The sequence below is a fragment of the Neoarius graeffei genome, chromosome 15, assembly GCF_027579695.1.
Source record: "Neoarius graeffei isolate fNeoGra1 chromosome 15, fNeoGra1.pri, whole genome shotgun sequence".
Lineage (NCBI taxonomy): Eukaryota > Metazoa > Chordata > Actinopteri > Siluriformes > Ariidae > Neoarius > Neoarius graeffei.
This window is the reverse complement of record NC_083583.1, coordinates 33,959,243-33,982,483: the sequence shown is the minus strand read 5'-3', so window position 1 is coordinate 33,982,483 and position 23,241 is coordinate 33,959,243. Positions and strand designations below refer to the sequence as shown.

The 23,241-nt window shown below is 39.5% G+C and overlaps 1 protein-coding gene, 3 non-coding genes and 1 pseudogene across 4 annotated transcripts; 1 reads left to right on the top strand and 4 right to left on the bottom strand.

Moving 5' to 3' along the window:
- Positions 1–1,933: 1,933 nt before the first annotated feature.
- ncl (nucleolin) lies at positions 1,934–14,365 on the bottom strand. The gene is made up of 17 exons (XM_060941158.1): positions 14,185–14,365; positions 12,568–12,675; positions 12,294–12,441; positions 12,024–12,158; positions 11,772–11,882; positions 11,525–11,662; positions 10,775–10,933; positions 10,385–10,468; positions 9,503–9,626; positions 8,946–9,082; positions 8,484–8,610; positions 7,926–8,062; positions 6,040–6,169; positions 5,613–5,752; positions 4,028–4,154; positions 2,595–2,848; positions 1,934–2,377 (listed from the first exon to the last, which is right to left on the bottom strand). Exons 1-17 carry the CDS (start codon positions 14,200–14,202, stop codon positions 2,316–2,318), a joined length of 2,139 nt encoding a protein of 712 aa, XP_060797141.1. The 5' UTR covers positions 14,203–14,365; the 3' UTR covers positions 1,934–2,315.
- LOC132899820 (small nucleolar RNA SNORA75) lies at positions 3,161–3,292 on the bottom strand. The gene has a single exon (XR_009656723.1). It is a non-coding gene; the product is annotated as a small nucleolar RNA SNORA75 (small nucleolar RNA).
- On the bottom strand, positions 10,568–10,634 carry LOC132899822 (small nucleolar RNA SNORD82). Its single transcript, XR_009656724.1, has one exon. It is a non-coding gene; the product is annotated as a small nucleolar RNA SNORD82 (small nucleolar RNA).
- LOC132899797 (small nucleolar RNA SNORD82) lies at positions 11,009–11,076 on the bottom strand. The gene has a single exon (XR_009656704.1). It is a non-coding gene; the product is annotated as a small nucleolar RNA SNORD82 (small nucleolar RNA).
- Positions 14,366–21,976: 7,611 nt separating the features above from the next.
- LOC132899001 (uncharacterized) lies at positions 21,977–22,796 on the top strand (annotated as a pseudogene).
- Positions 22,797–23,241: the final 445 nt, after the last annotated feature.

The window sequence follows — 23,241 nt, the reverse complement described above, 5'->3', positions numbered from 1 at the left end:
GATCACTCCAAGAGCAAGGCGTGTAATAGTCGGTGAGGTCACAAAGGACCAGGGTAACTTCTAAGCAACTGAAGGCCTCTCTCACATTGGCTAATGTTAATGTTCATGAGTCCACCCTCAGGAGAACACTGAACAACAATGGTGTGCATGGCAGGATTGCAAGGAGAAAGCCACTGCTCTCCAAAAAGAACACTGCTGCTCATCTGCAGTTTGCTAAAGATCATGTGGACAAACCAGAAGGCTATTGGAAAAATGTTTTGTGGATGGATGAGACCAAAATAGAACTTTTTGGTTTAAATGAGAAGTATGATGTTTGGAGAAAGGAAAACACTGCATTTCAGCATAAGAACCTTATCCCATCTGTGAAACATGGTGGTGGTAGTATCATGGTTTGGGCCTGTTTTGCTGCATCTGGGCCAGGACGGCTTGCCATCATTGATGGAACAATGGATTGTGAATTATACCAGCGAATTCTAAAGCAAAATGTCAGGAAATCTGTCCATGAACTGAATCTCAAGAGAAGGTGGGTCATGCAGCAAGACAACGACCCTAAGCACACAAGTCGTTCTACCAAAGAATGGTTAAAGAAGAATAAAGTTAATGTTTTAGAATGGCTAAGTCAAAGTCCTGACCTTAATCCAATCTAAATGTTGTAGATGGACCTGAAGCGAGCAGTTCATGTGAGGAAACCAACCAACATCCCAGAGTTGAAGCTGTTCTGTATGGAGGAATGGGCTAAAATTCCTCCAAGCCGGTGTGCAGGACTGATCAACAGTTACCGGAAACGTTTAGTTGCAGTTATTGCTGCACAAGGGGGTCACACCAGATACTGAAAGCAAAGGTTCACATACTTTTGCCACTCACAGATATGTAATATTGGATCATTTTCCTCAATAAATAAATGACCATGTATAATATTTTTGTCTTATTTGTTTAACTGGGTTCTCTTTATCTACTTTTAGGACTTGTGTGAAAATCTGATGTTTTAGGTCCTATTTATGCAGAAATATAGAAAATTCTAAAGGGTTCACAAACTTTCAAGCACCACTGTATGTTGAAAATCCCAGGACATCGGCAGTTACAGAAATACTCAAACTCGCATGTCTGGCACAATAATCACAGTCAAAATAACAGATCACATCCCCCCCCAGCTTGACATGAACATTACCCAAAGCTGCTGACCTGTATTTGCATGATTTCATGCACTGCACTGCTGCCACATGATTGGCTGATTCGACAGATCATTGCATGAATGCGTAGGTGTACTGGTGTTCTTAATTAAAAGGTGTTCAGTGAGTGCAAATTTATAAACCTGAAACACTCAATCATAAATGAAATACAAGCAAAGGACTAACAATGACAGTAAGATAAAATTTAGACTCCTACTTGCTAATAATCCTGTGTGACACTGTTTTAATACATTTTCTAATACATTATTTCTGTACTAACAGTCCTGTCGCTTATGCAGTGGATACGCCACAAGCTTTTCTCTGTAACACAAGTTGCAGTTTTTTACCTTAACTCAGATTTATAAAAAAAAAAATTGAAATGGTTTATATCTGTAAAAACACAACAGAAACAAACTTTTCATAACATTGAATGTGACTATAAATGGATAAAATGCATGACATGTAGGTCCTGACTGTATCTCCTGTAAACAATTAACTGGGGACAAGGGACATCCCGATACTGCCTTTACTTCCTGCCCACCTAGACAGCTCCAGTGAGGAATTTAGGATGTTGATTATTAATTTTAATTACAGGATACACAACTTTTACAAACAATTTAGTTTATTTAAAATGTATGATTTCCAACAAATGTTAGTAAAAAGGTTATATATAATCCAGACACTGATCTCTAGAAACCTTCAATGCTTTTCTGATCAAAGTGACTTTCATTCACACTCTCTCATACAGATACGACAGTACACAATTTAACCAGATTTCGAAAAGCCCAAACACATTTTGGACATGTTTAATCTTTCATCTTTTATAATATGCTTTGTACAGTCCATGGTAAAACACGCACATAAAGCAAACAAAAAAAAAAGAAAAGAAAAAAATCTAGGGATATTTTAACAAACAGTAAAAATGGAAAAAGGAACTAAAAAAAATATTCATATTTCAACTTTTCTCCCACAAAATTGGGGAAAACATGAAGATGCACACTGATGAACATTTGAGAATGCAGGAAGCTTTTGGACAGAAAAAGTTGGATGCTCAATTAAATGAGACGCTGGAATGCCCAAAAGACCATTCGAGCAGAAACACAGTCCGTTTCATTGGAAATATTTAAAAAATAGAGAAAGGAGTATTTAATCATCAAATCTGATCTTCTTTCCTTGAGGTTTTGCACCGCCTCCACCACCTCGGCCACCTGAAAAATACATCACTAACTTAAGATTTTTATAAATTAGCTGAAATATTTATCAACACAAATGGATTCACTGTAATATGTTGCTATGGAGACTACTTAGGAATGTCTAGATCCAACTGCTGTAATTTCAACCACAACAGTGCTCTGTGGTTTGTTAAGCTAAGTTTAACTACAAGCGCTAATGCTTACAAACATGTGAAAGTGATGCATTTATTACCTCTGAATCCTCCTCTTCCTCCTCCTCTCCCTCCAAATCCTCCTCGTCCTCCTCTAAATCCACCCCTTCCTCCTCCTCTCCCTCCAAATCCTCCTCGTCCTCCTCTGCCACCTCCGAACCCTCCTCGTCGTCCTCCTTCTCCTTTCGGCTTGGCGTAGTCCAGAGTCACTTTGTTTCCATTGATCTCTGCATCGTCCATCGCTTCCTTCGCTGCTTTGCAGTCTTCCTCACTGTCAAAGTCAACAAAACCGTACCTGCAAAATGCACACAACCTCAGTTACGTCTCAGTATTGCTCGAGATGTCAACTGCATCCCTGCTGTTACTATAATAGCACAGCTCCAAATTTTCCTCCTCTTATATATCACAGCAGATAGGACAATGGGGGGTTTATGCTATCCAAAAAAAAAAAAAACCCCACAAGGCATAAACTTCTACCCCCTGAAGAGGCCAGAAACACTTAAATTTACAGCTTTACCTCTCGTTACAAAACACCAGCACCAAAAATTTTAAAACCTCTTCTTAGTGATTTGCGCACACAGGTTATAAACAAAGGTGCTACACAGTCAGCTGTCTCACATCAGACATAAGCAACTCCCATCACAGAGGAGAGACTTGTAGTAATATGTGAGTGTGAATCTACTTCTCGTGCGAATCCATGCTCTGTCACCACCAGACACAGAGGAGCTCATGAGAAGAGAATGGAAATTTAACAATTAAACTTCTGAAAGCTTGGAAGCTGCAATTAAATCAGCATCAATTTAAAATAAATATCACACCCTGGCATTGGAACCAGAAACCTGTTTCATTTGAACATTAGATTTATTCCATGTCTATTTTATGCACTTGAATGTGCTAAACAAACAAACAAACAAACAAACAAACAAACCACCCCTGGAGGTGCCATGCTAATAACTACGAACTACTACGACTGGGTGATAGGTACATCATAATATATGCAAGTATTTAAAAACTAAACTATCCTGAAGTAATTTCAAATCAAGTTTATTTGTACAGCGCTTTTAACAATAAACATTGTCGCAAAGCAGCTTTACAGAATTTGAACGACTTAAAACATGAGCTAATTTTATCCCTAATCTATCCCCAATGAGCAAGCCTGTGGCGACGGTGGCAAGGAAAAACTCCCTCAGACGACATGAGGAAGAAACCTCGAGAGGAACCAGACTCAAAAGGGAACCCATCCTCAAGTAATTTGTGCATTTTGTATAGGATTTAAGTTGTAAAACAAAACAAAACAAAAAAACCCTGCTCCTTTTCATTATTACTTTTTTTGGGACAAAGCCCCATCATTATAAAACAAGAAAAAGCTTCAAGTGCAAATATTTTGAGAAACATTTCTCGGCAAAACTACACAGTGACACAATCACACATCGTACTGTAAACTCTTACTATTCACCAATAATTTATTTTTTACCCTTTACAGCATCCTGTATCTTTATCTGTGGCTATTCTGGCAGCAACAGCACCCTCAAACGCATCCTTCAGTGTTTGGTCTGTTGCTTCCTCCGACAGTCCTTTAACAAACAGTGTTTTTGTAGGTCCTGTAACAAGAAAAGAAAATACAAATTCAAATTTCTCGTCCCATTTTTTTCAGCTGCTTAGACAACAGTTGGGGAAAAATAGCCATTTGGCTGAATGAAGAGTTTACATCATTAATAATGTCAACTGATGTGTATTACAAAGTTAAATAAACAAGTAAAATACTATTCATCCTTCAATTCAAAGCGAATACTTTTCTGTACTCAAAATCACACCAGACATCCATTTAGATTGCACAGCAATACTACACATTGTGCAGAGTAGCTGAAACTACACAGACAGGGATAACACTGGGGAAAAAGGAAAAAAAAAAAAAAGCTTGGTTGCAGGTACCTTACTGGAACAAAGTTTTTATATTATACATACAGACACACAAGATATTACACGGTCACACAAAGAGGAGGTTTATCTTTGAGTAGTGAAGATATTTCACAAGTAAGTGGAGCTATATATGGCAGACACAGACACGAGTATTTTACTGGGAAATACGCCACTCGCATTTTCCATACGGACTACATCCAGGATATTGAGTGACATTTTTCAAAATCCTCACTCATAATGAAAGATGAACTGTTGATCAATTTGTGTACATGTCTATAATAAAATGACACATTGGCTTGAAGATATGTTTATCATCTTGTGTTGAAAAACCACACAATTTTCATACAAAATACATCGTGGATCTGAGTGACATTTCCCCGATATTTCACTCTGATGACGTCACTCCCAGCATTTTCCCGTTGACTTGACACGTCGTCAAAATGGCAACAAGGCTCAAAATTAAAGTTCTTTTGACTAACCTGCATAATTTGTGTGTGGATATGTCTATATAATAAAGAACATTACACAGTGGTGCAAAGATATGAAGTTTAATCTTCTTATGTTGAAAAATATCACCTGTGAAATATACATTCGCCACTCAAAGATAAACTTCATCTTTGTGGCACTGTGTAATTTCCTAATATATATTCACACACTTACTAAAAAAAAGTTTTAAAATATAGTGCAAATATTTACTGATGTAAAATGCTATTAAGTGAACATTACTTTTCTTGAAGGTTTAAAGTTTTATATTTTCAAATTAATTTATCAAATTCACTGGGAGTAGCTTTTTAAATTAATCGAGAAATTGCCAGACTTGAAAAAATCAGTCACGTGTGACATGGGGAGACAAAAGCTCACAGCCAAAATGTTCAGTGACTTGCCAACTTTTTTGGAAAAAGTACAAATACAATGTGCTTTTTCTGTATGAGGATTATGGTGTGAATATACTCATTTCTATTGCACAAACATTATGACCATTTTGTTAGCTGACATTTTAATTTAATTTATGCATCCATTACATGATTGAACAAATAGGTCTGTTCACCTGTCTGATGGACGAGCTAATAAATTTGTCTTCTGCTGCCAAGTGCTTAAAATGGGTGACTGTCCTGAACAGAATAGGTGTTAACACTAACCTGATCCTCCTCGTCCTCCACCCTCTCCTCTGCTCTGGCTGAACTCTAGTCTGATGCTCCTGCCTTCGATTTCTGTGTTATTGCATGAAGCCATTGCCTCCTTGGCATCATCTGTGCTTTCAAACTCAACAAAGGCATACCTGAAAACAACATCACAAGCAGTTCATGTATTTACTAATATCAAAGGATTCTTATTGACAGAGCAATTTTAGGGTAGAAAGCCACATCAGGACTTGACTATCTTAAAGAGCAACATGGAGATTCAGATAGACAAAAATGTTCATCATATGTGGCATCAACAGTTCAGTTACTTCAAGTAACAAAACTGTAGTTTTATTCCTTTTATTTCACTGCAAATTCACAAGATAATCCTTTTAATCTTAAATGAATAAAGTTAAGAACCACAGATTAACATATGAGCACTTACCCTTTTGGCCGGCCATTATTTTGTGGTATTCTGATAGCTACAGCGTTCTCAAAAACGCTCTGCAGAGACTCCTCTGTGGCACTGAACGCAAGATTATTTACAACCAGAACCTTGTTTGCAGGCGCAGAAGCTAAAGAGGGAGAAAAATAACAGTTATGCACTTATTTCTCACAAAGTCAAAAAATAATGTGCTCTTGTTCAGCTGAAAGCACACTTGGTTTTTGGAGCCGACTGTATAAAGCCACATCAGGACTTGACTATCGAAGAGCGATATGAGAATTCAGATAGACAAAGTGTTCATCATATTTGGAGTTAACATTCCGGTTACAGTTGAGTTACTAACTGGTCAGTTTAGCCAGGGGATAATCATGTCTAATGACATCAGGTGACCTACACAAAGAATGGAAAATGGCAGCTGGGGTTAAGTGCATGGCAAGGACGATTCGAAAAAGGCTCCCCCGTGCAGGGATGAAGTCATGCAAAGCTAGAAAAAAGTCCATCAATGAGAAAAAAGAGCCAGGCTGAGGTTTGCTCAAGACAAAGATTGGACTATAGAGGACTGGGATAAGATTGTCATCTGAGTCCAATTTTCAGTGGGTCCTCCCATCATCTGGACATCTAATGGTTATATGGAGACCTGGAGAGGCCTACCAGCCACAATGTATCACCCACTGTGAAATTTGTTGGAGGATCGGTGATGGTCTGAGCATGCTTCTGCATGGCTGGAATGGGGCAGATTTTGGTTTGAAGGACACATGAATCAAGCCACGTACAAGGCTATGCTGGAAGAAAACTTGCTTCCGTCTCCTCTCTGACAATGTTCCCCAACTCTGAGGATTGGGTTTTCCAGCAGGACAATGCTCCATGCCACACGGCCAGGTCAATCAAGGTGTGGATGAAGGACAGCTGTCATGGCCAACCCAATCTCCAGACCTGAACCCCATTGAAAACCTCTGGAATGTGATGAAGAGGAAGATGGATGGTCACGAGCCATCAAACAAAGCTGAGCTGATTGAATTGTGGCATAAAGTCACCCAAAAGCAACGTGAAAGACTTGCATGTCAAGACGCATGAAAGTGGTGATTAAATATCAGCGTTATTCCACCAAATATTAATTTCTGAACTCATCCCAAGTTCAAACATTAGTATTGTGGTGCTTAAAATTGAATGAGATATTGATTTCTATGCATTATTCAAGGTCTGAAAACACTCTTATTTTGACCAGCTGTCATTTTCCGCACTTAAATGCTCTAAGCGACAATATTTTTATGTGGAATTTGAGGGAAATGTCAGTAATTTTTTTTTAATTACATAAAAAAAAAAAAGTTTATATTCCTCAAAACACATACCTATAAATAGTAAAGCCAGAGAAACTGGGGGTTCTCTTAATTTTTTCCAGAGCTGTGTGTGGAAATATATTTTTTCCATTCATTTGTCCATCACAATGTGTTCTACAGTAGACAACTTGTGAATATCAACACAATTTCCTTCAGGATTAGTTTAAACCTACTCATGTACGGATATTCTGGATGTCCTAAAGTGTAAGGTCCTTGTCTTGGAATTCAGACTGAGCCACATGAGGGTCTCAGAACAGCAGCAGGAAATAGCTTAAAGTTTTAAAGGTTGCCATGGAAACAAACTGGACAGAAAAGTTTCAGCTCTGTCCTGCCCTCTAGTGGACATTACTTGATCGTGATTTTTTTTTTTAACTCCTGTAAATACATAAGGGTTAGTATGTAAACAAGGCTACTCAGACCTGACCCCTCTGTCCAACTGTTTCACAGTTGGCTGGGCACAAGTGACTACTTGTGGGATTCTTGTCTGGATTATTAAAAAAAAAGTTAAGACAAATGAGAATCATTAGTTTGTTAGAAGGTTAAACTCACCTGGCCCTTTGCTGCCTTGTCGGCTTTTGGCACCCGTGAAGTCCACCATGATGGATCGGCCCTGAACATCTGAACCCTGTGTCTCCTCCAACATTTTCTCAGCGATTGCTTCAGTCTTGAATTCAATATATGCAATTCTGTCCAGAATAATAAACCATGTCAGTTACCTGTGCATGAAAATTAAACCAATTGCATTACGTTCAGTACTTTTCCCTGCTCTGATGTGTATTTTAACACTGTAGTTGATTCTATTTAGGTAACAAGTTTTTAGTTTTAGTGTTGGGCAGGACAGTGGTTAGCAGTGTCGCCTCATAGCGAGAAGGTTCCGGGTTCACAGCCGACAGGGGTCTTTCTTTGTGGAGTCTGCATGGGTTTCCACCACCAACCAAAGACATACGGCTAGGTTAACTGGCTACTCTAAATTGCCCATGGGTGTGAACATTTGGATAGTAACTGCTATGTCCTTGATGTTCACCCTGGGTAGCCCTCCTGAGCTAGCTAACAAATCTGCAGTAAACAGTCAACTATGGCCGACACGAGAAGAACTTTAAGCATTACCCTCTGCTGGTGCCGTTCTGGCCGACAGGTATCCTGATATCCAGTGCTTGATCGAAAATCTCCTTCAGCTCATCCGAAGTTATCGAGTATGGCAGGTTTTTCACAAACAGCGTCCGGGCATCTCTCTCTGCACACAAATACATAAAAAAAATAAATAAAAATCAGCCAAGTGCTGCTTATAGTAACTTGGATTTAACCAATTTTCCACCAGATCAGTACTTGACTATCTAAACTCCACACACACACGTGCAGTCAGGAAACAAAAAAAGCTTCATCATTTCTGGTTTCCTTAGTGTGCGAAACAGGCACATGCTGATTTTAACATTAGGCGATGAATGCCAATATATTTCTTAGCATTGTTATGATTTAAATAAATAAAATAAAAATATTAAAAGCCCAGGTGACAAAAGCTTCACATCAGCACATGCCCAATGTTACTACAAATAAGAAAATGCATGTTACCCTTTTTGCTTTCCTGAGAGTCCTCTTTACTTTTCGCTCGGTCCAGTTTGATTGGCTGACCCATAAACTTCTTCCCATTGAGTCCAAGGGCTTGCTGAAGCTCCTCTTCTGAGCCAAAGTCGACATAACCAAACTTCCTGCAACAATGAGCTTCATTATTAGCAACAAAAAATAAAACCCACAAAGGATTGCAATAATTAAATAAATAAAAATGTAAAAGGGGGGGGGGGGGGGGGGGGGGGGGGGGGTCGTCTGTCAAGATTTATCAGTGTGGTTTTGGGAATTGGCTAAGTTTCTATGCATATCACCTCATGATGCTTGAAAACATACCCTATATTTGTAGAATATGTCAAAAGCCCAAATATGAAATATTGTTCAATGAATTTCATATCTTACAAGGACAATAATTCTTAACCCCCCTGTGTAGAGGTTGCCACATTTGCATAAAGTTTTAGTTGTTCCATCTACCGTCACTGTAGATCAGCTCACAAAGAAAATAAATAACTGCCATGACGGCAGTGTAAACATAATTTAATGCAAGTGTATAGACTACTCACCTGGACCCTCCAACACGAACATCCTGAATCACAAGGCCCTCTTTCTTGAAGAACTTGCTGATGCCTTCCTTAAGTTCTTCAAAACTCTTATCTGGGTTCAGGTTGCCCATAAACAAACTGACAGCTGAAAAATAAAAGTTCACCACTGATGACTAAAACTGACCGCCACCCCATCAATATGGCTTAATAACGGTTAATAACTAACACATCAAATGTACAAATAATTAACTAACAGCAATATTGTATTACACAGCACTTTTGAATTATGCATTCTGACTGACCACAAGGTGATTTTCTATAACAGCAGCTCTGATGGTAGTACAGCTGCATGTCACAGAGTTATATTAAATGTGCTCATTATATACATTATAGCTTTTATAGTAACAGCACGTTCACAGGGACTTGTATAACAGATGCTCCACATAAACACATTTCAGCATGGGGTTTCCATAATCCACACGTTAACAGTCACAGGTAAAGCTGAAATTTTTCCAGCATCTCCAGGACAGAGGAGGTTATGCTTTGTGGTTTTGCAGCAAAACGACAAGCTGCAATATTCTGTCTGAAAGGCTGACAAGGGAACAACTGTTCATGGATGCTATAACGCTAGAGAGAACAGGAACTCACTCATTTTGCCAACACTCCATAAGGTTAAATAATAGCATGGAATAAAATTTTAATAAATACATTTTTAAATTGTTGGCAAACTGTGGTGGTGAGGAATAAGACACTTGGGAGATGCACCATTATAGGGAAATAATCCGGAAATGGTAACAGTACCTCCGCATTATCCCTCAGTTGATTCCTTACATATTCTTGGGTTAGTGTACTACCAATTAACATACATAGTCAATTTATTCAAACACTCCAAGAGAATCTTACCTTCATCAGATTTGGCTTTTTTAGCTGGTGGAGTACCTTTATTCTTTACATCAGCCTTTCTCTTTCCTGGTGTTAAATGAGCAGCTACAGTTTTGAAAATATATTAAAAATAAGTTAAGCATGCAATTCTGAAACACAAAAGGTTTTAAAAAAAATCACAAATTAACTTTTTAGAGAACCTGAGCACATCAGATCAAATTAATATCATCAAGTCTCAGTATTAAGTCCCTTGAGAGTCATCATCTGTGCAGTGGTATTTAAAAGAATAGTAATAAAAAAAAACCACTAAAAATTTTTATATAAAATATAAGAAATGTAAAGTAGCCTACATAAGAATACAATTATCCACTACAGAGAAGAAAATGTGAATAACAGGCACTCAATTTTTACCTTCCTCCTCCTCCTCGTCGTCCTCCTCCTCATCATCGTCCTCCTCATCATCATCGTCCTCCTCCTCCTCCTCTTCTGATTCCTCCTTGGCCCTCTTCACTGCCGCTTTTTTAGCTGGTGCAGGTGTTGTGTCCATTTCCTCTTCCTCCTCTTCTGAATCTGTTCAAAAAACAACAAATGTTAGTTTATGCAGAGATCCAACATAAACCCCAGAGCCAAAATAGGAGGAACAGAGCACATCAGATCAAACACCACATCAAATAGTGTCAGTATTAAGTCCCTAAATGCTCATCATCTGTGCACTGGTATAAGTAGACACACGTTTTATTTATATATAGACAAACGGTTTATCGGGATATACGCCAGTCATATTTTTCATACGAACTACATCCAGGACATGGAGAGCCAAAACTGTGACCTAAATCTCTGTCTCACTCGTGAGGAAATCAATGAATTGTTTTGATAAATTTGGGGACTGTGTTTGTGAACATGTCTATAAAATAAAAAGAACATCACATGTTGGCTTGAAGATATGAAGTTTATCTTCTCCTTTTGAAAAACATCAATCATTTGCTTCACTCACTCGTGAATATGTTCACCACTCGAAGACAAACTTTGTATCTTCATGCAACCATGTAATATCCTCTATTCATATAAAATAGTTTTTACAAAAGTTTAGTAGGAGTGAGATCAAGTGAACATTTCTCTACTTATCAAGATAACAACTTGCATAAAAACACACAAACACACCATCATCCTCCTCCTCCTCAGACTCCTCTTTAGCTGGAGCTGCTTTAGGAGCAGGCTTAACAGGGGTTGCTTTTGAAGCAGGCTTAACAGGGGCTGCTTTTTTAGGAACTGGAGCTCCCTCCTCTTCTGAGTCATCATCTGTCACACAAATTAAATATTTCAAATATATCAGACTCAATTTGCTATAATAGATTGACATATGTAAATATAAGTTACTTAAGTATAATCTGTTATCCATGTATACTACCATCATCGTCGTCATCATCAGACTCCTCTTTCTTTGCAGGAGTTGCTTTAGCCTTCACAGGTTTTGCCTTAGCTGATTTAGCAGGGGTAACCTTTTTTGGTGGCTCCTCCTCTATAGAGGAAAAGAAATTAGACATGCTAAAAAGTTTTGTATTACAACACAAGTTTAAACTGGATTTTAATGAGATCGTATATCAGGCCAGGACCAATCAGTTCAATCTACACTCTTTACACAAGATATTAGGACACATACCAGATTCTTCATCATCGTCTGATTCCGCAGCAGCAGCAACTGCTGCTTTCTTGGCAGAGGCTGCTTTACCAGCAGGGGCTTTAGCTACTTTAGCAGCTGGAGATTTAGCTACTTTAGCTGGAGGAGCCTCTTCCTCTGTTAACAAGGAAAAAGTAAAAAACGCCTTTAATGCACACATTCATGCCTGAATCACCTCACTCATTTTATTATATACATATACACCACAAACTTTATATACAAAAAAAATAAAAACCCTTATGCACAACCCACCAGATTCTTCTTCATCGTCGTCATCATCGTCGTCGTCATCATCATCATCATTGTCGTCATCACTTTCTTGCTTGATGGGGGCTTTTCCATTTTTCACTGCCTTCACTGGAACTGTGTTCTTCTTGAGTGCAGCTTTGGGTGGTGGAGCCTCAATTTAAAAAAAGAAAAAAAAAATCCTCTGATCACGTATAGATACTCGGATAACGTAGACAGCGCTGATGAGTGACAATACAACAAAAATCAGCATGCAAAATATTGCTCAGTTAAAACTCACCTCTTCTTCATCTTCATCACTGTCCTCCTCACTAGACTCTTCAACTTCCTTTGGAGGTGGAGGAGCCTTTTTCTTTGGTGCTGCTTCCTTCACTTGTTTTTTCGCCGCCTGTAAAAATTACATTCAAAATTTTATATATATATGGCTATGCCAATGTGTCCACAAAACTTTGGCAGTTATGAGATTCCTTTACTACAATTTTATAGTATTCGAATTTAGTTAATTTCTTGAAGCACCAAATTACAGAATAGAACATTTCATTTATAGGAAAATGACCAGAATACTATGTCAAGAAAAACTAACATGCACAATAAATGCTTGATAAAAATGGTTAAAAAACAAACTCTGAACTAAAATGAAATAATGCACATCATATCATAATAAAAGCACGTAAATTTTGTTGCCTTTTAAATTTCATATAAACAATTTTTTTAAAAGATGCACACAATTCACATTTCATTTGGGGAAAAACTGTATAAAAAGCTAAACTAAAATAATGCACATATAGATAATAGGATTTATAATAGTAAATTTAAAAACGATTAAAATAAAAAAACGCGCACAAAGGCCACGTGTGATCACAGATAAACCCACGTGGGCTCACGGCACACATGGCATAGCATATAGCATGCTAAGCTAACTAGCACACTACCGCAGGAGAACACAATCCCAAATCGGTCGGTCGTTAGTATTTAGTGCACCAGAGGTGAAGCGGTTTTTTTTATTATAATTAATAATAAGTTATGATGATGATTATTATTATTTCCAACTGTGTGATATTAAGGCGCGCGCATCGACGGAACCGCACGTTTTTGTTTTTTTTTTTGTTTTTTTAATTCCGTTATCGTGGCTTTCTGCGTGCTGATAGAGTCGTGAAGAGTTATTAGCTAACGAAGCTAAACTTCGCTAAAGACTATAAAACTATATTAAAAGACGATCTATAAATACCCATCATGAAGCGCCTTGAATTTGATGACAGCTCTAATAATACAGAGGAAACTAACCAGGATGTATGTGCTGTTTTCCCCCATGTAACATAAGGATTTTAAATCTAGCCTGTTGGACCAGCGTCAATAACTACCCTTCAATTTAAAAAGTGTATTTTAATTGCATTTTGGATTCATTTAAAAACGCTTAATTTAACGTACAAAAAGGATCGAGGCCCAGTATCGGCCATTTTAAGTTCAGAAATAGCCTATTTGGGCTGAATCTCAAATGGCGGCTCACTCCCTACTCAAGTACACTACATCGTGTACGAGCTACCAACCTGTACGCACTATGTAGGAACACAACGTATCCAGTAGGCAACTAGCTAATACTCAACCCTCGCAGGATACCAACATGGCCAAGGCCGCTCAAATCTGAATCCACCATTTTTTTTTTCAGTACAATATGGTGGCGTATTAAGGTTTTAACAGACAGTTTTTTAAAAAATATATATATACTGCCAATCTAAGTGAAATTAAAATCGTGAAACTAGACTTATCTTAAAAACATATCCGTATGTAGGATTTCTCAGTAGCTAATACCATGGAAACAAGATTAAACTTCGACGTAAACGCGAAGACCTCATTTTGAATTTTAGTCACGGTATCAAAGCCGGAGAAGAGAGCTTACCTTCGCGAGTTTCACCATGGCTGGGGTGTTTCACTGAAACACGATAATAATTAATTAAAACTAATCGTTTTTTTCCCCCCTGCAGGTCACTAACACGTGGTTCACTTGAACAACCTGCCGTACAGTCGGTTTGATGGTAAAAGAGCCCCTGCTGCAACTCGGTGAGGCGCCTCAGCACGTCTCCGCCCACTCACTCAGAACCACCGACAACTGACACAGCGGGCTGATGGGAAATGTAGTTTTTTTAATACAGATCTTTTACTAATCGACGCATTAAATATCAACGGTGTAAAATATTAAACTGAAAAAAACATGAGGGTTTATTTACACTCATGATGTTTTCTGATAATTTTGCTCCAATGTAAATTACTTGTTCAAACGTTTGAAATTCAATTCCAATACAACTATATATCCCTTTGAACAAAGGCGGCGTTGTCTAGACCAATCAGATGCCGTTTTCTCATCCGGGTGTTCAGCTCACAGTTGCGAGCTGAAGCCATCTGGCCGCCATCTTACCACTCGCATCGCGGAACGGAATGGTCATTTAGACTACTGGAAGTTATACAAAACTGGACAAGTTATTTATGTAGTTGGTGAGAAAAATTGCAAGAAAAATGCCTGCATATGCAGCAGTGAACTGTATAAACTGTCAAGTCAAAGGTTGCGGACGGACATTTCACTTGCGAGTATTGATAGTGTGTGATCATTTTTACACGCGTGTGCACAGTGCCATTTGCGTGGACCCCCGTAACATTTTATGATGGTTTGCAAGAGCGAAAGAAAGAAAGAAACCCCCCAGAAAATCTGTCTCATCGTCTTGTCTGTTTTTGTTGAAAATATGGCGTTGATATCTGGGATGAACACTGTGACTGTCAGATTTTCCCAGACTAGATCAAAGCCAAAGTCTAGACATGTTTGATATTGAATGTGAGAGCTCAAGCTCAGCAGCTCAAATTCAAAAAGAAAAATGAACTGAGTAAATTAACCTCAGTAGCTTAAATGAAAGAACGACCATAGCCTTAGGCAGGGCGGCACAGTGGTGTAATGGTTGGCACTGGGTTTGAGCCCAGTGGCTGATGGGGGGGCTTTCTGTGTGGAGTTTGCATATTTGCCCCATGCCTGCATGGGTTTCCTCCGGGTGCTCTGGTTTCCCCCACAGTTCAAAGACATGCGGTTAGGTTGATGGCTGGGTTAACGGCCTGAGGTTGGGTTGAAGTGCCCTTGAGCAAGGCACTTAAGCACCAACTGTTCCCTGGGCACTGTAGCATAGCTGCTCACTGCTCTGGGTATGTGTTTGTGCTCATTGCTCACTTGTTTGTGCATGTGTGTGTTCACTGCTTCAGATGGGTTAAATGTAGGGTGACCAGATGCCCCCCCGCCATGTTCCGAGGACAGTCTCTGTTTTTGGTGGCCTGTCCCCAGAAATGTTCCTGTTTTTCACCATGACCGACAGACCCGAAAAAAAAAGCCAACCCCCCCCCCCCCAACCCAGACTGAAACATCTACCAGATTTCAGCAGATGCCTCGTGTTCTGTTTTGTGAATCACTTTAAGACAGGCTCAGGCCAATAGCAGACATGTTCTAGAACACTGGTGCAGATTTAAGGGGGGCATGCACCCAGCACGCATGCCATCCATCCATCCATCCATCCATCCATCCATTATTTGTAGCCTCTTATCCTGTTCTACAGGGTCGCAGGCAAGCTGGAGCCTATCCCAGCTGACTATGGGCGAGAGGCGGGGTACACCCTGAACACGTCGCCAGATCATTGCAGGGCTGACACAATGGTGTAGCCAATTACCCTCGCTATTATATATTTATTTATTTTTTTAAATTTTGTGATAACATTTACTCGCTAACACATTAAAAATAAATAAATCGTTATGTGGGATTGAGCTGAAGAGTTTATGGTATAAATTTATATTTAATAGTAGGTCCTAGCTCAGGTTTTTTTCTCTCATGACACAAATGCAGTGAAAAGCAAGCTGGATGAATCCTATATACCTATGTAGCCTACATTGAATGTCCTGAGCAGGAGCTCAGATTGCAGTTGCTAAAATAGTAATAATTTATTGATATGAGGTGTTTTGTGGTCAGTGTACAACACTGTTGTATCATGTGGTAATGCATTATATGACAATGCAATTTTCATAAATATGACCATACAGTTAAGTCCATATATATTTGGACACTGACACAAATTTTCTTTTTTTTACCTGTTTACCGAAAAATATTCAAGTTATAGTTATATAATGGACATGGACATAAAGTCCAGACTTTCAGCTTTCATTTGAGGGTATCCACATTAAAATTGGATGAAGGGTTTAGGAGTTTCAGCTCCTTAACATGTGCCACCCTGTTTTTAAAGGGACCAAAAGTAATTGGACAATTGACTCAAAGGCTATTTCATGGGCAGGTGTGGGCAATTCCTTCGTTATGTCATTCTCAATTAAGCAGATAAAAGGCCTGGAGTTGATTTGAGGTGTGGTGCTTGCATTTGGAAGATTTTGCTGTGAAGAAAACATGCGGTCAAAGGAGCTCTCCATGCAGGTGAAACAAGCCATCCTTAAGCTGTGAAAACAGAAAAAAAACATCTGAGAAATTGCTACAATATTAGGAGTGGCAAAATCTACAGTTTGGTACATCCTGAGAAAGAAAGAAAGAAAGCACTGGTGAACTCATCAATGCAAAAAGACCTGGATGCTCACAGAAGACAACAGTGGTGGATGATCGCAGAATAATTTCCATGGTGAAGAGAAACCCCTTCACAACAGCCAACCAAGTAAACAACACTCTCCAGGAAGTAGGCGTATCAATATCCAAATCTACCATAAAGAGAAGACTGCATGAAAGTAAATACAGAGGGTTCACTGCACAGTGCAAGCCACTCATAAGCCTCAAGAATAAAAAGGTTAGATTGGACTTTGCTAAAAAACATCTAAAAAAGCCAGCACAGTTCTGGAAGAACATTCTTTGGCCAGATGAAACCAAGATCAACCTCTACCAGAATGATGGAAAGAAAAAAGTATGACAAAGGCATGGTACAGCTCATGATCCAAAGCATACCACATTATCTGTAAAACATGGCGGAGGCAGTGTGATGGCTTGGGCATGCATGGCTGCCAGTGGCACTGGGTCACTAGTGTTTATTGATGATGTGACACAGGACAGAAGCAGCCGGATGAATTCTGGTGATGTCCATGAGTTCAAGACTTCAAGCAGCCATTGCCAACAAAGGGTTTTCAACCAAGTATTAGAAATGAACATTTTATTTACAATTATTTAATTTGTCCAATTACTTTTGAGCCCCTGAAATGAAGGGATTGTGTTTAAAAAATGCTTTAGTTCCTCACATTTTTATGCAATCATTTTGTTCAGCCCACTGAATTAAAGCTGAAAGTCTGAACTTCAACTGCATCTGAATTGTTTTGTTCAAAATTCATTGTGGTAATGTACAGAACCAAAATTAGAAAAATGTTGTCTCTGTCCAAATATTTATGGACCTAACTGTATATCATTTGGAATTATGTTCTTCGCATATACCTGCAACTCTGACAGTATCATTTTCAGTGACTAATAAAATGGTTTTGAAAGCTCCTACTTTTAAAACATATTTTTGATATGGTAATTTTATTTAAGAGATTTCATTTACAACATGTCTCTCAGAGCTCAAAATGCATCTCCAGGCATTTAAAAACTGCAGAGTGTCTGGGGGCTTCTGGCAGCCCCCAGACCCCTGGCTTTACTGGGTTGATGCCCCCCTTCCCATTTTCCTGGATCTGTCCCTGGAACACCTCTGGCGATAGCCTTTCCAGTATTTTCATTGGTGGAGCTGAGGAATAAGTTTTTAGCAGGAGCACTAGAATCTTTGCCTAAACTAAAGTCATTCATTCAGCTTTGACAGATCGCTTCATCCGCTCCTGGATAGGTGAATCATAGTCTTTTCTTGTAGGCCTAAGTGACATTGTTTGTCATCTGTTATTTAGCCTTTAAATGTGTAAGCTACATTTTGCAGTGTTGTATATGACATAACATTGCTTGTCACACTGTACTGAGATATAGCGGTTGACCTAACAAACTGTAGCCTACTGTGGCCAATGCTAGGAGAAAGCTCAGTGCAGCACCAATCAGTCAGCTGAAGTTGTTACTAGACGTAGCGTTACTGTAACAGAAATCCAGCTGAGGTAAAATTGTAACAGTTCAATGGCATAAGTTAACATGCACAAATTGGTGTGTTATCCCACAGAGTGGCTGGCTATATAAAGCTGTAGGCTTATGGTAATGTTACCAAAGTGTCAGTAATTTGTATAATTAGTTGTGATGTGTAGCGGACTACACACTTGATTAAGGTTACTCATTTAGGCGAGGTCGTCAATTCAGCTATGGCTACAATTTGGGTTATGGGAGATCAGGAATCATTTGTATCCATAATAATAATAATAATAATAATTATTATTATTATTATTATAGTTACCATACCTTGAAATTGCTTGGCTTGAAGTAAACTGTTTATTTAAATTGTGTTGATGGATGGATGTCCATTACTAGTGGCATATATGGTAATTAATTTAATATATTTACTTTCATAGGTCTAAAACATCTATTTCAGCTAGCCTACAACTTAAGAGTCTATAAATCTAAACCATGTACCCATACCAGAGATTTTCACCTTGTCTTTAATTAATGTGAACATAAAGCAGTTGCCGAATTGGTCTACAGTGCACTCAATGAGGAAAATCCCACTTTCTATGCAAGGCATGATCAAAATGCATGAAAACCAGAAATGTCACCCCTTTTTATTACAAAGATGAAAATATAAGATGTTTTAATGATATTTTCACTGCCGAACCAAAAATGTCCCTGGTTTTCTTCTCAGAAATCTGGTCACCTTAGTTAAATGTAGAGGATGAATTTCACTGTGCTTGAGCATACATGTGACAAATAAATAAAGGCTCTTAAATGGCAGTGAGGGATGCAAATAAAAAGAGAGATGTTATTGTTCTAGTTTGGTCAGTAGTTATTTTCATTTACCAAAGGCTTATCATCTACATGTCACTACTACTTGCACAAATTGACAAAATGGGCATGATTCTCTGCTTTAACTACATGATTTTAGTTGAAATTGAGTGCAAGTATATTGATAAGTACTCTTAAATCAGGGTTGGTCATATTTCCCGGTCAACGGCTTATTTCCCGGACAACGTCTGAAATATGGTTTCCTGTAGCAAGAAAAACTGAAATAATCTCCATAAAAATAATTATAGTAGTAAGAGAACTCATCTTATCTCATTATCTCTAGCCGCTTTATCCTGTTCTACAGGGTCGCAGGCAAGCTGGAGCCTATCCCAGCTGACTACGGGCGAAAGGCGGGGTACACCTTGGACAAGTCACCAGGTCATCACAGGCCTGACACATAGACACAGACAACCATTCACACTCACATTCACACCTACGGTCAATTTAGAGTCGCCAGTTAACCTAACCTGCATGTCTTTGGACTGTGGGGGAAACCGGAGCACCCGGAGGAAACCCACGCGGACACGGGGAGAACATGCAAACTCTGCACAGAAAGGCCCTCGCCGGCCACGGGGCTCAAACCCGGACCTTCTTGCTGTGAGGCGACAGTGCTAACCACTACACCACCGTGCCGCCCCTTAGTAAGAGAACTGTTCAAAAAAAAATCAGCGACTGGACTGGAAAAGGATTTAAAAAAAAACAAGCAACACTGAAAGGCAGCGCTATAAAGATATGTAAGGGATGTGGGTAAAGTTGAGAAAATAAGAGGAGGTGATGGGGGGAGTTAGGAGATACTTTTCTTGGGGCAAGTTTGATTGAATACGATGGTTTAATGCTGCCTTCACGTGGTATGGGAAAGATGATCCTTTCCACTTATGAAGTGGAAATTACGAGTGCATTGTGTTCAAGTGCTTTTGTTGTTGTAGTTAAGTGAAACATGGCGGACCCAGAGTTTACCCTGACCTGTTTTTTGGGTAAAACAGTTTTAGATTTGTTAATTCATCTGCTACTGCAGGAAGAGGATGCAGCAAAACGTAGACGGTAAATAATATGCTGTATTGTATTGATCATGTATAGTAGGCTAGATAATTTTTAAAGGACAATGGTTCTGCATTAGCTAGCCTATATACTGTAAGTAAAGCCACAATCTTACCATACCAACTCAAAAACAGCATTGTTGCAATTGTACATAGGCCTACATACATATACAAAGTGAATACGGTAGCTGACCCTGAATGTTGTTTTCTATAGGCTTATCATACTGCGCTGCCTGGACTGTGGTAATCCGGCTGTCTTAAAAACTGGAACTGCCTGGAGGACCCTTTTGGATATGCAGGACAGCACATTTAAGAGTCATCTGAGGCTCACCAGAGAGCAGTTCAACCTCTTCTGTGATCAACTAAGGCTACATCCACACGACAACGGCAACAAGATTTTTAAAAAAAAAATATCGCGTCCAGGGTGGCACGGTGGTGTAGTGGTTAGCGCTGTCGCCTCACAGCAAGAAGGTCTGGGTTCGATCCCCGTGACTGGCGAGGGCCTTTCTGTGCGGAGTTTGCATGTTCTCCCCGTGTCCGCATGGGTTTCCTCCAGGTGCTCCGGTTTCCCCCACAGTCCAAAGACAAGCAGGTTAGGTTAACTGGTGACTCTAAATTGACCGTAGGTGTGAATGTGAGTGTGAATGGTTGTCTGTGTCTATGTGTCAGCCCTGTGATGACCTGGAGACTTGTCCAGGGTGTACCCCGTCTTTCGCCCGTAGTCAGCTGGGATAGGCTCCAGCTTGCCTGCGACCCTGTAGAAGGATAAAGTGGCTAGAGATAATGAGATGAGATGAGATATCGCGTCCACATGGGCAATGGATCAGTAAAATATCAGGTACATATGGCAACGCAACGCTTGCTGAAAACGATGCAATACACATGCCACACCTCTACGTGCGCTGTAAGACGGTCCCATCGGAGACACCAGAACAATAGAAGAAGTAGACGCATACGCATAAACCCCTTCTTCTGTAGCATCAGCCACATAAAGTTTTGATTATTAATCAGTAGCGTAAAACGAAAGACGCGGAAAGAGGAATGAATGGGGGTAGATGGAAGCCGGTACGCCAACATTCTGATATCCTCCAGAATTCTTTAATGGTCCGGAATAAATTGAATGCTACACATTGATGGATTACTTTGTTCTTCTACGCCCTTTTTGAGGAATGTATTGTCGGACTTAAACCAACATCTGAAGAGGTGAGATCGCTCCTTTTTTTTTTCCTATTTTTGCTGGCGGGATTGTTTTTGTTTTTGGAAAGCGCATGGGCGGTGCACGGTTTGGTTATACTGCTTACGCAGTGTTTGGACTAAAGACTCTGCCCTAAGGGCTATTCTCTCTCTCTCTCTCTCTCTCTCTCTCTCTCTCTCTCTCTCACTTTGCACCATTACACAATAAATATTCACAGTGAAAATATTTTGTAAGTGCGTTTCATGAGCCAAGTTATAGGATTTGTTGACAACTCGCATCGAGTTCGTTACACTTCTACCCGGCGTGAAGCACTGACAGTCATGTGGTTGTGATGTCATCGTAAACAAATCCGTTCTACTCATCCAGACGACTTCGCAATGGCGCTGTTGCCAGATTTTTCCACTCTGGAACCTGTTCTCAAAAGATTTCGTTTTGGGGCACCCAAAATGCCGGTGCCGTGTGGACGCCAGGCCGAAACGATAAACAATTTTATCAGATTCACCTGAATCCGTTGCCGTGTGGACAGGGCCTAAGGCAACATGGGATGACTGATGACCAACCATCTGGAAGTCCTCCAAGAATTCCTGTACAAAAAAAAAGGGATGCTGCTGCTTTGGTATCTCACTAATCAGAACTCATTTCGTGGAGATCTCTGACAAGTTTGATGTAAGTCAAGGATCAGCATATAAAGTTATCATGGAAATGCTTGACCATACATGTGCCATTGCAGAACGCTACATTGTCTGCCCAAATGACTGTCAGAAGACTGTCCAAGCAGCCCTATTCAGAAGGGCGTGCGGAATAGATGGAATAGTTGGCGCAATAGATGGGCGCCATTTCAGAATCCTGCGGCCACCTGTTGGGGGGGGGGGGGGGATTATCTGAACAGGAAGGCCTACTATTCAGTGTTGCTGCAAGGTGTTGTAGACGACCTAGGAAGATTCACAGACATTTTTGCTGGACCTCCTGGAAGAGTGCATGATGCCCGTATGCTTAGGGTATCACCATTCTTCAATAGTTGGAGACAGAAGTTGGGAGACTCCCAATTATTAGGGGATAGTGCATATATAAGCAACAGCTTCCCTTTCATTGTCACTCTGAAACGTGACAATGGAGCCTTGAGTGAAGATGACTTGCGCAAAAATGCAATGACCAGCAAAGGGAGGGTAGTAGTTGAACAAGCTTTTGTCCACCTAAAATGTAAGTGGAAACGACTTCGTGAACTACAAAACTCTCGTGTAGATGTGGTGGTGAAAGTCATTGTAGCAGCATGTGCACTTCACAATATGTGTATTGGGGAGTGTGAAAACACATGTGAGGAGCAGCCACTTGGGTGCCCTCGTGAAGAGGATGACAATGAGTGACCATGTAGGCTATACCTCAATATTTAAATGTTACTCAAGCAACTTATTTTGTACACTTTTACTAACATCAGAGTGTGAGTGCAAGTGAAATCAATGCTAAACAAGTGTACAAATATAATTTATAGTTAAAGATATTATTGTCTAACAAAGAGGAAGTTAACAAAAAAACAGACCTTCTGGTTCCTTTTAGTGGTCATTTTATTTCAAAACACACTTTTCCATGTTAAAGCAGAACACCATCTTCAAAAAGATTTGTCTATCATTTCAACACTATTATTTGTACATATAAGTTTTTGTTACTGGAAATGTATGAAAACAAAAATGTAATGTGCAAAACCACATCTGTAATAAAACTCTTTTGCGAACTAAAGTCTCTTCTGTAAACATACCTCTCCATTTTCAGGCATCATAAAAAGGAAAAATATATTCCCTTACTCCCTTTAAA

Excerpts from the sequence above, each read along its gene's own strand:
- ncl (XM_060941158.1), bottom strand. Across the intron at positions 11,883-12,023 it reads AGACGATGATGAAGAATCTG|AGGAGGAGCCACCAAAAAAG; the intron begins GTATGTGTCCTA and ends TTTCCTCTATAG. Across the intron at positions 10,934-11,524 it reads TGAGGAGGAGGAGGATGATG|ATTCAGAAGAGGAGGAAGAG; the intron begins GTGTGTTTGTGT and ends TTTTTTGAACAG.